Here is a 13,331-nt window from a genome sequence, read left to right on the forward strand (position 1 = left end):
CTATAATATATCTTACTTGAATGTTCCTTCAGCACATTGTCTATTGATATTTCCAAGTTTCCTGGAATAATTGGTATTTTGCTTATCTTCTCCGCCCTGGACATAAGCAAAATAATCACTGTTTAATGCAAATGTATGTATAGGTCCATCACTTATAACAAGCACAATTATGTACCCAAAATGTTATTATTGATCAAGCATGCACCCATTTTAACATTCCTTATGTACAGTAAATTATATAATAGTGACATAAAACATACTTATAGTACAATAGTGACGTTTCCCCCTGTCATTTATATGGTTTATCAATATTGTTGCTGTAAAACAGAAATAACAACTAAGGCCATACATCAGAAAGAGGTGATTTAAGGTTTGTATGAACACTACAGTAGAATTTTGAGAAGAGACATTGTAAAATGATTATGTACATGTTTTCTGGGGGTTTTTAAATTAAGGAGTCTAGAACTAAAACCCCAAGTATACTGTTTAGAAATTATTTAATCAAAGCTGAATTATACAGAACAGTACACTTTATTTTGAAGCCCAAGTTCACCTTTTGGGAAAAAAATAATAAATGCACATATTTTCGGGGGATAAAAAATGTGCATTTATTATTGTTTTTCCCAAAGAACCTGCAAAGCCTTGCATTGCTTATCAGTGGATCATAGGTGAAATTTCAGGTTCAAGTCCTACAGCTCTCAGGCCATGATGGCAAATGGGATCTGTGGTTTTTTCATACACAGATTCCTGATAATGAATGAAGCAGATGTGAAAGTGGAGCCCCGCACAGCAATGCTGTTTATAAAATGTGACAGTAGGTGCAAGGAGAGAAACCCCTGCCCACTGGGGGTAGGACATGTGCTGGAGCATGTTACACATTACACCCTAAATATGTGTGTAACATCTAACATGCTCCAAAAGGTGAACTTATCCTTTAAACATGCATGTGTTATAGTCCACTATCACAGCTCAGGCACTCTAAATAATGACAACACAATGGCGGTGTCACCTTTGATAGTAAAATCTATTTGACAACATGTTTGCTAATGTTAAAATTGCATATATCTATAACTGGAAGCTGTATGAAGATCCTTTCCTTGTCTGCGAAAGATAAAAATAGAAACTTGCAATTGTACAGGGAGATCAGTTTCCCTTGTATGATTTGTTTTTGAAAGAATCGATAAATGGGGAAAACTAGTCTAAAACATCAAGACCATTTGTAAATAGGGTCTTGTGTCTTTTCATTAACTAAAGCAAATTCATTGTTGGTTTTGGTTTGTTCTGAACTTCTTGTAAGAAAACTGCAGATATACAGTAGTTGTCTAGGTAAGATTCCTGGTCTGCAAGCAGGTACAGCTATTGGTAAATAATATGTGGCAAGATAGTTTGAAACACTTGAGCTATAATAAGAGGATTGCAAAATAACATTCTAGAACTATCAAAAATGTAATAGATAGAAGGACTTTTAGTTGTTCAATAGATTAACGTTTTTATTCTTCATTAGCTATTAGATAGCACCTAACCTCCCTTTCAGGAAAATAAGGCTGATCAGTTAGTTACTACAGTAGCTTATGCATTTCACAGACACATTACTTAATCCAACCTTTTGTAATCTGCCACAAGTTTAACCAGATCGTCTGTTGAAATCTTGCTGCTGTCTTGTCTGAAAAGAGGGGAGAACCTGGATTCTCGATCTATGTTTCCAAAGTTGTCTTTAAATACTGGTCTAGAACAGGGAAAGAACATTTTAAAAAGTGAACTGATACACTGAATGTATAAAGAATATTTTCCAGATGAAATTTCAGTTCTAAGTATAAATGGAGAATTCAGTCTCAAGAAATGTGGTGATGTTGCTATGGCTTATTTAAAGAGGCAGTGATAGGATCACATTGGAGAAATTGCATCACTGGAGACAACCCCAGTAGCATCCATTTACATAATGAAGTTATCAGTTATTGGTGGACATGCCCTGTATATGACAATCACATGAGCATACAGTGATGCTGAACATTATACATATATATAGTGCAGCGCTGTAATGTGATAAAATTAGTATAAATTTGTTCATAAAGTCTTTCTTGCAATAATAAAACCAAATATGTGCAGGCCTTCTCCTCATTAGGTGACTGGAATCAAATAGCAGAAATGCGCACTCACCGACCGCACATTTTAAATGCGCCTGTGTATGATATTATCCAGAAGACCAGCCAGGTATGCAGCTCCAGAAACCACACGGATCCTCCCTCTCCAACACTGACATCCACCTTGGGTGTAGCAATACCTCCAGATCCAGAGGCCCTCTCGCCCCAAATGATAGGTAGACAGGGATCCCCCTTCTGGAAATAAGCAGCATGAGAGCCCAGAGGGAGTGAAGGTCCACGTCTGTCGTGCCGGCTTGCTGTGGACAGCAAGGGCCTCTGGATCTGGAGGTATTGCTACACCCAAGGCGGATGTCAGTGTTGGAGAGGGAGGATCCGTGTGGTTTCTGGAGCTGCATACCTGGCTGGTCTTCTGGATAATATCATACACAGGCGCATTTAAAATGTGCGGTCGGTGAGTGCGCATTTCTGCTATTTGATTCCAGTCACCTAATGAGGAGAAGGCCTGCACATATTTGGTTTTATTATTGCAAGAAAGACTTTATGAACGAATTTATACTAATTTTATCACATTACAGCGCTGCACTATATATATGTATAATGTCTCTGTTATGAGGTCTAGTGATCCCTTGAAGTGTTCCAGCGGCTGGTTTTTCTGAGCGCTCGCTATACCCACAATTCATTTTCAGTGATGCTGAACAGACACAGCATTCTGCCAAGAGGCGTATGAAGCTGGTAGATAATTCTCCTAAAAAGAATATCTACACCAGGGTTTCTCAACCAGGGTTCTGTGGAATCCTAGGGTTCCTCCAGAGGTTACCAGGGGTTCTTTGAGCAATAAGCAATTTCTGACTTTTAAATAAGTTCCCACTAACACCATTAATCTTTTTAATAAGGGGTTAATGACCACAAGTGTAAAGCCCTGTATACACATTGAGAATATTGGACAAATTAACTTCTGGGTTTTTGTTGATACTAGCCTTATATCGAAAGTGAAGAAGTTACTAAAGTTACAAAAATTCTCATGCGACAGCATAAAAACTCGGAAGTGATGTAATGTATTTGTATTGTATTTTCAGACAAAAACTGTACTGGTTAAACGAAAATCGTACGATCTGGTATCGCACGACAACATTTTTCATGTTTGTCCCTTCAATTAATTTCTGACAAATGCTGTGTATCTAACTATCAGATTATTGTACGATCACTTTAAAAGCAGCATTTTTTTGTGTGAATTTCTGTTTGTGTATACAGGGCATAAGGAGAATTTATCCCGCTGACCGTCACATTAATGTATCATGAGTTGTAGATATAGTCATTTTTAACAGGGGTTCCCTGAGACTGGAAAGTTATTTAAAGTCTTCCACTGTGTTGAAAAGGTTGAGAAAGGCTGATCTACTCCAAAATAAAATTAAAATTTATAAGTATAGCTTTAAAATAGGTTTCTAATTTTGGATAGAGTGGTAAAGGTTAGAACCTGTGCTGTCTGTGACCCTGCTTGGAGATTCATTCTAACTCTCTATCCAGGTGACTTTTCACTGTCCATAGGTTGAAGTGAAGGAAAAAAGTGATAGTTTTGTGAAGCAGTTAGAAAATCTTTCAATGAGGATCCTTGTTCCACAGATAACTACCATAGGTAGTGGAAACATTTCTTCAAACTTTCTTTTGTATCTCTAAGCTGTCAAGTAAGGTGACATTTCCCAAACAGGACACAGATAGCAATAATAACCAGACTTAAGATGTAACCCTTCCCCACTAGTATAAAGTTCCACTTTAAACATCAGGTTACAAAAGTAACAATCTTACAGTGATAAAGAGCACCCTATTTGTAATATCCTTTCAAGCAAACATTGTGCTGTTATAAAAAAATAAAAGGTACTGTATTCAGAAAGTAAATAATCCTGAACAGCACAAGATCTAAACAATTGCTGTTTAAAATGTACTGAACAAAACTAAACAAATACTGATTTACCTTACAGCCCATACAAAAGGCATCCGATACTTTCCCAGCCGATTACAATGTTGCTTTGCTGTCTTCAGTAATTTCTGTGCAGACTGATAAAACGTTAAAAAAATGTGTGAGTCCCATCACTGTTGTATGCTTTCAAGTAAAAGGAAGAAAGATTAAAACCACCAAATGTAAAAAAAAAAATCCATAATATTGCTGGTCATAATCGTGCATAGTGTGATATAATGTGAATTCTAGATTTCTTTAGTTTGTCAAGGAGTTAGTACACTTGCATGTAGTATTGCACATTTTATTTCTGAATTAAAATGAGTTTAAACTACAAATTTAGGCAAATGCAACATTTAGGTAGACTTTAAATGTTCAGGGAGGCATTATTGAAGCAAGCATATACTTAGCTATCTGGCATTATGGTGGGGGTGGGGTGGGGGGTATCCCATGGTGCTCCACTTTCAGGACATGTAAACCACTGCCACAGCAGCCATACACTGAGGAGTTGTTAAGACTGTGGTGGCCACAAATTATAGCTAGTGCTATGTGACCTAAGAAAGCAATTCCATGTTCCAGTTGACGTCTACCAATAACTCAGCAGCTATTAATTGGGGATCCAAAGCCCATAACACGTAGCTGCTGCAAGCTATATGTCCTAATACTGGTAACAGAATAGTAAGGGATCTCATTGAAATGGAGACTCATGCTTTGAAGAACATTCTATTAACTGTCTGTGGACTTGTGGGCAACAAAATAGCTAGAAAAAGGATAATTAAAGAGTATCAGAGTGAAAAAGACTATTAGGTAACAAAGGTCATGCTTTCATTCATGCATGTTCCTACTCTGATAATCCATGTGCCTCACTTTTCACATTGTTGAGGTAACTGAATATATACAACAATAGATTGTTTGCATAACAAAAACATCTTAACAAAGGTTGATAGCAAGAGAGGAGATGAGACATATGAAGGTCTTGAACATAAGTGTACAACCTAATAGGGAATGATATAAAAATATATAAAATTTTAATTGGGGAAAACTCTATTCATAATCCAAAATACGTTAAAGTATAACTAAAGGCAAAACTTTTTTTTCGTTTTGGATAGAGTGGAGATGGATGCCTGTCAGTTTTTATTGCTGTCTGTGTCCCCATTAGGAAGATTCACCTTGTCTATTTGTCCTGTTTACCATCGTTATCACTGAAAGTGAAATTAAAAGAAAATCCCAAATTTTGTGTTGTCCCCAGAAAAGTAATAGTGGGGACATCTTTCAATAGGTACACTAGATCTGGTGACCTGGGGGTCCCCAAGGAATTTCCTTTAATTTGCAGGGATTTCCTCTCACTTCCTGTTTGGCTATGAAACAGGAAGTGAAATCTCCACAATCGGATACAGATGGCGAAAATTAAATCTGACAGGGGTTATAACCTTCCCTTCCTCTATCCAAAATTAAAAACGTTTTGCCTATAGTTTTACTTTAAAGTAAAATGCACTTTGTAGCTAAAAATGGACCTGTCATGCAGCTTGTATAAATCAGAGCCAAGAATTAGAGGAGCCTACAGAATAAATATCATTAATGGGTAATATGGAATAAGTAATTAAAACACAGAGGTCATGGCTTGAGTAAACTGTAAGATAAATTGTAAAGAGATTTGACTAATAAAAAGGGAATAAAGAAGTAGATGTAACAGTATAGAATATAACATGAAGTGGCTAAGTTAGCAGATGACTTCAGAACATGTCAAGTTTCATCAAAAAGATGTGTTTTAGGGGAACACACTGAACGTTCAATGGTACAATACAGTGTGTCAGAGTGGTAGTAATGTTTCATAATTAAGTTTAGGTGGATAGAAAGAAATAGTTTATTTGAAGATGTTTGCAGATCCTAGAACACAATTTTGGCTTATGACAGAGTATTAGAGACAGGGGTTTAGTAGTTTAATTAGTAAGGTAGAGGTACTAGTGATAGATGATTTAAATTGTCAGCCACAAAATGAACAGGAACAAAAGTGTTCCCAAGTCAACAGGTTCATAGTGATATGTGTGACTCAGGGGTACTTCTGCATTATCCCCTAGAGCTTCGTTTCAATTTGTCAGTCTGGGGGGAGGGACCTTAAGGCTTCCTTGTGTCTTATAATGGTGATGTAGTTAGACACAAACTAAAGATCCTATTAGTGTGAGTATATTTTGTAGACAGATTTGAGCAGTAAGCCATGAGAGTGAGTATATTACATAAACAGATTTGAGCAGCAGTGGGCTATGCAAAGATTACATCATTGCTGCCTGCTAGAAACTACAATGGAGCAGCTAGTGCAACCAATCTTGTTGGCGTGCACACAAATATAAATCATTTAATGTGATGTATTTATTAATTTAATCATCCAGCAAACAACTGGAAACAGTAAGAAAAACCAGAAGTACCTCAACATTTACTCCCTAAAATTTCATTTCAGTTATTAGCGGGATGTTCAGCTTTAAAATGCAGCTTGACTGTATTTGCAATGTATTGTAGTAAACGCAAAACATGACTATGACTTATTTATGTCAGCACTATGATGATAAGATGATAACAAATTCTTACTGGGTCAAATATAGCCCTAGGACTTTTGGCTGATGGAAAGGCTTAACTATATGACCCACTAATGTATTTCTTCCTCATAGGCAGCTCCCTGTTATAAATTCTTTCTGAAAGGAATTACCCCCAAGAGTCATAGATACTTTTTCAACAAACTGGACTCTGCCCAAAGACAACATCGTTTTTTTCTACTCATTTTAGTTACTCTATTTTCCTCATATAACCATTTACTGTACTGTAGCATAAATGACAGAAGATCAACAAATCCATGTACCATGATAATAACTTATGTGAAGAGAAAATATACAGCATGCTATTGCAAGACATAAAATACACAACATACTTTACTGGAATCAGAGTTCTTTATGTATGGTTCAGCACTGCTGGCAATATTTCCCATAAGAACTTTTTCTATTCTGGCAACTAAGACCACGTCAACATGTGGATTAGATACGGAGAAAATTGCCTGAAAGAGAAAAGATACAAGTAAAGTTGGCTTTCAAATGGAGTCTACAATAGAACAAATATAGGATAAGATATTAAAGTAGATCCTGCAGTAAAACGCAAGGTATGCATAATTTATCAGGGTCCTCACCCTTATAAATAATATCAGATTTAAATTGGAAAAGGCCTGTGGAGAAAAGGTTATTAAGTATAGTTACCCTACCCATTCCATCAGTAGTGCCTAGACGAGGGTGACGTTGTCAGCTTTCTGATGAGAACCTGAGAAAATCAGAGTAGCCTAAATCATCTTCAGCCATACTTGTGACATCTCTTCTGTGATTGGAGTGACTATGGTGGGTGTCTGGTGGGCCCCAGGTCATGGGTCTCCCTCTTTTTCTCTTTCCTTCCTCTTTTTCCTCTTCTTTTTTTTTCTATTTTGTTCTACATGTTTTGCTTTCTTTTGGATCCATAGTGCTCCTGGCTGGCCCTTCACATCTTAGGAAGCTCCTGCTTTTTAGTACCCTATACAGTCACATCTATATATATTTGGACACTGGCACAATTTTAGTTTTCTTCAGGTATTTACCAACACATATTCAAGCTATAGTTATATAATGGATATGGGCTGAAAGTGAACACTCTTAGGCTTAATTTGAGGGTATGTACATTCAAATTGCAGGGTTTAGGAATTACAACTCTTAAGAGTAGCCACCCCCCCTTTTTCAAGGGACCAAAAGTAACTGTACAATTGAATCAAAAGCTGTTTCATGGCCAGGTGTGGGCTACTCCTTCATTACTTCTTCATCAATTAAGCAGGTAAAAGGTCTGGAGTTGATTCTAAGGGTGGTATTTGCATTTGAAATATATTGCTGTGAACCTGCATCAAGCGTTCAAAGGAGCTGTCCATGCAAGTGAAACAGGCCATTGTAAGGCTTCAAAAATTAAATAAATCCATCAGAGAGATAGTAGCAACATTAGGAGTGGCTAAATCAACAGTTTGGTACATTCTGAAGAAAGAAGAACGCACGGTGAGCTCAGCAACATAAAAAGGCATGGACGTCCACGGAAGATAACAGTGGTGGATGATTGCAGGATCCTCTCTATGGTAAAGAGAAACCCATTCACAACATCCAGACAAGTGAAAGACACTCTCCAGGAGGTGGGCATTTCATTGTCAAAGACTACAATCAAGAGAAGACTGACAAGAGCAAATACAGAGGGTTCACCACAAGGTGCAAACCATTCATAAGCCTGATAAATAGAAAAGCCAGATTAGACTTTGCCAAAAAACATCTAAAAAAGCCAGACCAGTTCTGGAAAAGCATTCTTTGGACGGATGAAACTAAGATTAATATGTACCAGAATGATGGGAAGAAAAAAGTGTGGAGAAGGCTTGGAACAGCTCATGGCACTGGGTCATTGGTGTTTATTGATGATGTGACAGAAGACAGAAGTAGCCGGATGAATTCTGCAGTGTTTAAAGATATACTGTCAGCCAAGATTCAGCCAAATGCAGCAAAGTTGATTGGATGGCGCTTCGCAGTACAAATGGACAATGATCCAAAACACACTGCAAAAGCAACCCAGGAGCTTTTGAAGGAAAAGAAGTGGAATAATCTGTAATGGCCGAGTCAATCACCTGATCTCAACCCAATTGAGCATGCGTTTCACTTACGTGCATTTATTTGCGCTCTCTGGTGAGTGCAATCTGCAGCCACTTATTATAATTTCACCATCACGGATTCACACGGAGTAGAGACTAACTGGATTACTACTTCATGTTTGCACCTTGAAACACCAACTTGGGACGTTTATCACATCTATATTCCACTATACGTCTCAGTGCGTGCATTTATTTACGTCACTATATTTCATATGGATATCATAGTTGGTCATCTTTATATAATTTTTTATCAGATCTAGTCACGTTTGGATTTTATTTCACGTTTGAGTGTTACCAGAGCACATATCAAGTTTGGAGTGGAGAAGTGAAGCACTTTATTTGCTGATTTTGCACACCATTATTGTTTGCACATATTATTTTGCACTTTACTGTGGATTGTTTCTTTGTGATTATATTCATATTGTATATTTTGAGCACTTGTCACTTTGTTTGTATAAATTGAGTGGCACATCACTGATTTATCTCACATGATTGGCTTGATTAGCCGTTTGTTTGGCATATCAGATAATACCTATAAGTGCTTACACATTATCACAAGTGTGGTTTATTAACATTACATCACTGTGAATTTATTTAATATCTGCATTATTTATTTGGTTTATATTGCACTTGTTTATATTATGTTCATTTTATTTCCATATCCCTATGATTTATATTTGAGATATGGGGACTTAGTTTTGTGGCACATTATTTACAGAATTGCACACAGATTATCATAGTGGGTTCCTATTTATTCAGTCATTTATTGCACTTTATAATCATAGTGATTAGAATTTAAAGCATAGCGCTTCACCATTTTGATTGAATTTGACATATTTCTATGGTATAGGGAAGAGGTGATAGCAGCTAGCACTGGTATTAGATCAATTTTTATATCTGTGGAGCGCAGGAGGATTTTCCACTCCTTGCAGAGTATTTGTACTAATTTTTTTCCCTAAAGTTTTTTTTTACTTTAAATCAGCTACTTGTTTTGAGACATGCTGCTAGACTTCCATAAAAACATATGATCAACCTTTAATAAAACTATACAGATACAATGAAGGTCCTACAAGCATGAAGCATGCTTTTTTGTATATTGTGACATTATTATATACACATTATAACAAAGTCTACCTGTCTAGGGTACTGCATCCACTTCTCAGGAAAGCCACGGATCTCAGGCTCCTCCAATTCTTTTGACCGACTAGTGGATGGTGACATTGTACCATTCTTTATAGCTACTGTAGATGGGCAAATCAGTTGTCTTACAATGTCATGGTTCAGGTCTACATGGAAATCTGCTGATATCTTTCTCCCATCTTTAATGTCAAACAGAGCCAGGTTTACAAAAAATGGCTCAATCTGTGAACACATAAGAGGAGCACAGAAATGACCAGGTTTGCAAATACAAAAAACACATTTTCACAAACTATTCATACATTATGAAGCAGTTACAATTTGAGGCAGGTCTTAGCAAAACCCCTAATGAGGTTGAGACAGCACATGATAGCAATAAATGAGGAGGCTATGGTTTAGCACTAGGTATAATGATCAAGTATCTAGGTACAATATTAGTATCCAAACTGCAAATGGGAACAGGATAATGTACATAGAAGTAGACAAAAAAATAACTTTCTTTAAATGATACAATATGTTCTTTCTGCTTTCCACTGCATTTATTTTTAGGTGCTTGTGCATAAATTCTGTGGGAAAAAAAAAAAGGTTTGTTCTTGGCACACCAATCAGAAAGAAACAAATGTGCATCAAGCAGTATGCTATGTATAAAATATAATTTTAAAAAATTTCAATTTAGAATCATACTACAGGATAAGCCCACCCACCACTGATATCCAAACTGTAACTATCTGAGTCACCAGACATTTATATTATAGTGCACTGATCTCAAAACTGGGCAATTCAAACTCTGCATGACTGAATAAACACATAAACAGAAATAACCCTGTTCAAAAGAACAAAGCCCTGAGTGGTCAAAGTGATAACACTGCCCTTTCCTAAGCGAGAGGATTATATGAAGCTAACATCAATCTCAGATTTACGCCAATTCTATGTAAAAATACACATAGTGCTGATGCACCTTAAGTATGCTAGATTTTTTTGTAGATCCAAAATATATAATCATCAGTTTAACACCTTCAAAATATTTTATCTATATAAGATAAAAGTAGAGCGATCTTGTAGTCCTCCAACATAAGTTTGAACTCCTGACAACAGGTTATTCATCTCTGATGCAGATAAGGAGCCAGCCAAACTGTACTGGGTGTGCGTTCTGCTGTGTGACATGTGATGGTAACCTGCATTGTACATGCATTTTGGGGGGCATCCAATTAATTTTTATTGGGCCTCGCTGCATGTCAACGCGATAAACAAGGCTCTTGATCCTTCAATGCACCACAATACATAAATGTGAATAAATGTGTTGTGGTGTGCTGTGTTGTCAGGTTTTTTTTTTTTTTTTAAATTAATGGGCCCATGCAATAGAACAGGGATCAATGTGCCAATAATGCTAAACTGCACAGTATGCTAAACTGCACAGTATGGTGTAAATGGTCCCTTAGACCTTAGATTATATACGTTTGTTGACAACATATTAGGAAATTTTTGGAATAACAAAACCTGACTAATGTAATGTATTTAATGAAGGTCTATATATATAGTTAAATAATTCAGTCTAACTTATCATTTGGTTCTAATATAGGAAAGTTCATGGACAACATACATTTGTAACTGGTTCGGTGTCATTTTCCCTGAGGCAAGCCTGAAGATTCAGAGTGAGAGATTTACAAGATACCATAATCCTCTTAGCAGTCTTTTCCTCCAAAGGTTTGATCACAGAATCACTTGCTGAGTTCTGAAGCTTTGTTACCTAAAAATATTAACCCACACAGATTATCTGGAATCACAATAGCTGGTTACATATTTGCCTAAAATGTATGTATTGTAACTGTGACAAACTCATAAATCATTGCACTTTATTTAATAATAAGTTAAAAGGGCAAAATTAATAACTAACCTATAGCAATCAGTACATCAGTTTAACTGCATACAATACTGATATTTCAAAGTAGGTTAACCTAATAAACAGCATTATGTAAAAAACAAGGCATCAATGGGCATCTGTAATTATCTGAATTGTGAACTGTTATAATATTTTAGCCAAAGGGGGATTCATTAAACTGGAGCATGCAAAATCTGCTGGGATGTAGACAAAGTTTTACATGATGGGAAGTGGCTTTTGAATCAAAGAAGTGTTTAACAACTTTAACCCTGGTAAGCTTATTGTGCCTGGAGTTGGGCTGCAAATACCCAATTTTGACTGATTATCTTTAAAAACATATTCAATAACCCATATTAATTGTAGGAAAATGCATTTGATTAAACATAGAAAAGTGTATATGGGTTGGCTCCAGATAGAATTACTTACACATAAATCCGGGTCTAAAGAGAAAAGGTTGTGACGGTCCGCACTTCTAGAGGATTTTATAGTTTCTTCGGTCTCTGTAAGGTACTGAGCAAAGACAGTCATACTAAAGAAATCGGTTTCAGTTAGCTTACTTCAACATTTAAGTTCCTTAATCCAAATGTTTTTTTTCAAATATGGCTTTAAAAATGTATTTTCTTAATCAGCAAGGTATTACACAAAAATGGATAAAACTTGAAAATGCAAAACAGAAACACAAGTACAGAACACAGCCCACTATGTTTTTAGGAAACCCAGAATGTTCAAAGCATGTAGGCTTCCATTGCTGATCTGAATTTTAAAAGGCCAGTTGCCTGGCTGACAGTCTGAACCACTGGTGTCAGCACTAAATCACCAACCTAGAACAAATATGCAGTGTATTAGGTTGGAATTTACCATCTGCATATGTGTCCTGGATCAGCAATTCAGAAAGTGCTAAATTTATTGGATCACCATGATAACAAGGCAACTCGCATTCTCAGAATGAGACAAACTACATATTCCTCTGGGTACAGGTTTCCAGCTCACTAATTGATGTGTTTTGGTTCCCAGTAACTTAAGGTTTTAGATATATAATTCCATATCTCACAAGAATTATTACCAATGTGCATCTTTCTTCAATCTATGAGTGTACCTCATCATTTACGAAAGCATTATTCACACAACGTTCAAGTTGATTTAAAAGGATGAAGGTCACACTGCACAGAATGAATAGAGAAGGCAACCCACATAAATGTAAACTGATGAGGGTTCTGAGCCTTAGAAGTAGCCAAGTTTCATAAGTGTGAATTCAAACAGGTTAATGTGCAATATCACATACAGTCAGGTCCATAAATATTGGGGCATTGACACAATTCTAAAATTTTTGGCTCTATACACCACCTCAATGGATTTGAAATGAAACAAACAAGATGTGCTTTAACTGCAGACTGACAGCTTTAATTTGAGGGTATTTACATCCAAATCAGGTGAATGGTGTAGGAATTACAACAGTTTGCATATGTGGCTCCCACTTGTTAAGGGACCAAAAGTAATGGGACAGAATAATAATCATAAATCAAACTTTCACTTTTTAATACTTGGTTGCAAATCCTTTGCAGTCAATTACAGCCTGAA

General features: G+C 36.5%; 1 protein-coding gene across 4 annotated transcripts in view; it reads right to left on the reverse strand.

The window, feature by feature from the left end:
* DOCK10 (dedicator of cytokinesis 10) overlaps nucleotides 1-13,331 on the reverse strand; it is a 385,846-nt gene that overhangs the window by 141,945 nt on the left and 230,570 nt on the right. For all 4 annotated transcript variants that reach the window (XM_089672577.1, XM_089672576.1, XM_089672575.1 and 1 more), the window contains exons 10-16: nucleotides 12,180-12,263; nucleotides 11,475-11,621; nucleotides 9,872-10,099; nucleotides 6,974-7,096; nucleotides 4,072-4,154; nucleotides 1,604-1,726; nucleotides 17-96 (exon numbers count right to left, since the gene is read on the reverse strand). In XM_089672577.1, the coding sequence (XP_089528703.1) occupies nucleotides 17-96; nucleotides 1,604-1,726; nucleotides 4,072-4,154; nucleotides 6,974-7,096; nucleotides 9,872-10,099; nucleotides 11,475-11,621; nucleotides 12,180-12,263 (868 nt within the window). The remainder of the gene's footprint in view (nucleotides 1-16; nucleotides 97-1,603; nucleotides 1,727-4,071; nucleotides 4,155-6,973; nucleotides 7,097-9,871; nucleotides 10,100-11,474; nucleotides 11,622-12,179; nucleotides 12,264-13,331) is intronic.

Source organism: Staurois parvus, unplaced genomic scaffold (assembly GCF_062004578.1).
Source record: "Staurois parvus isolate SC_StPar_1 unplaced genomic scaffold, SC_StPar_1.0 ptg000131l, whole genome shotgun sequence".
Classification (NCBI taxonomy): domain Eukaryota; kingdom Metazoa; phylum Chordata; class Amphibia; order Anura; family Ranidae; genus Staurois; species Staurois parvus.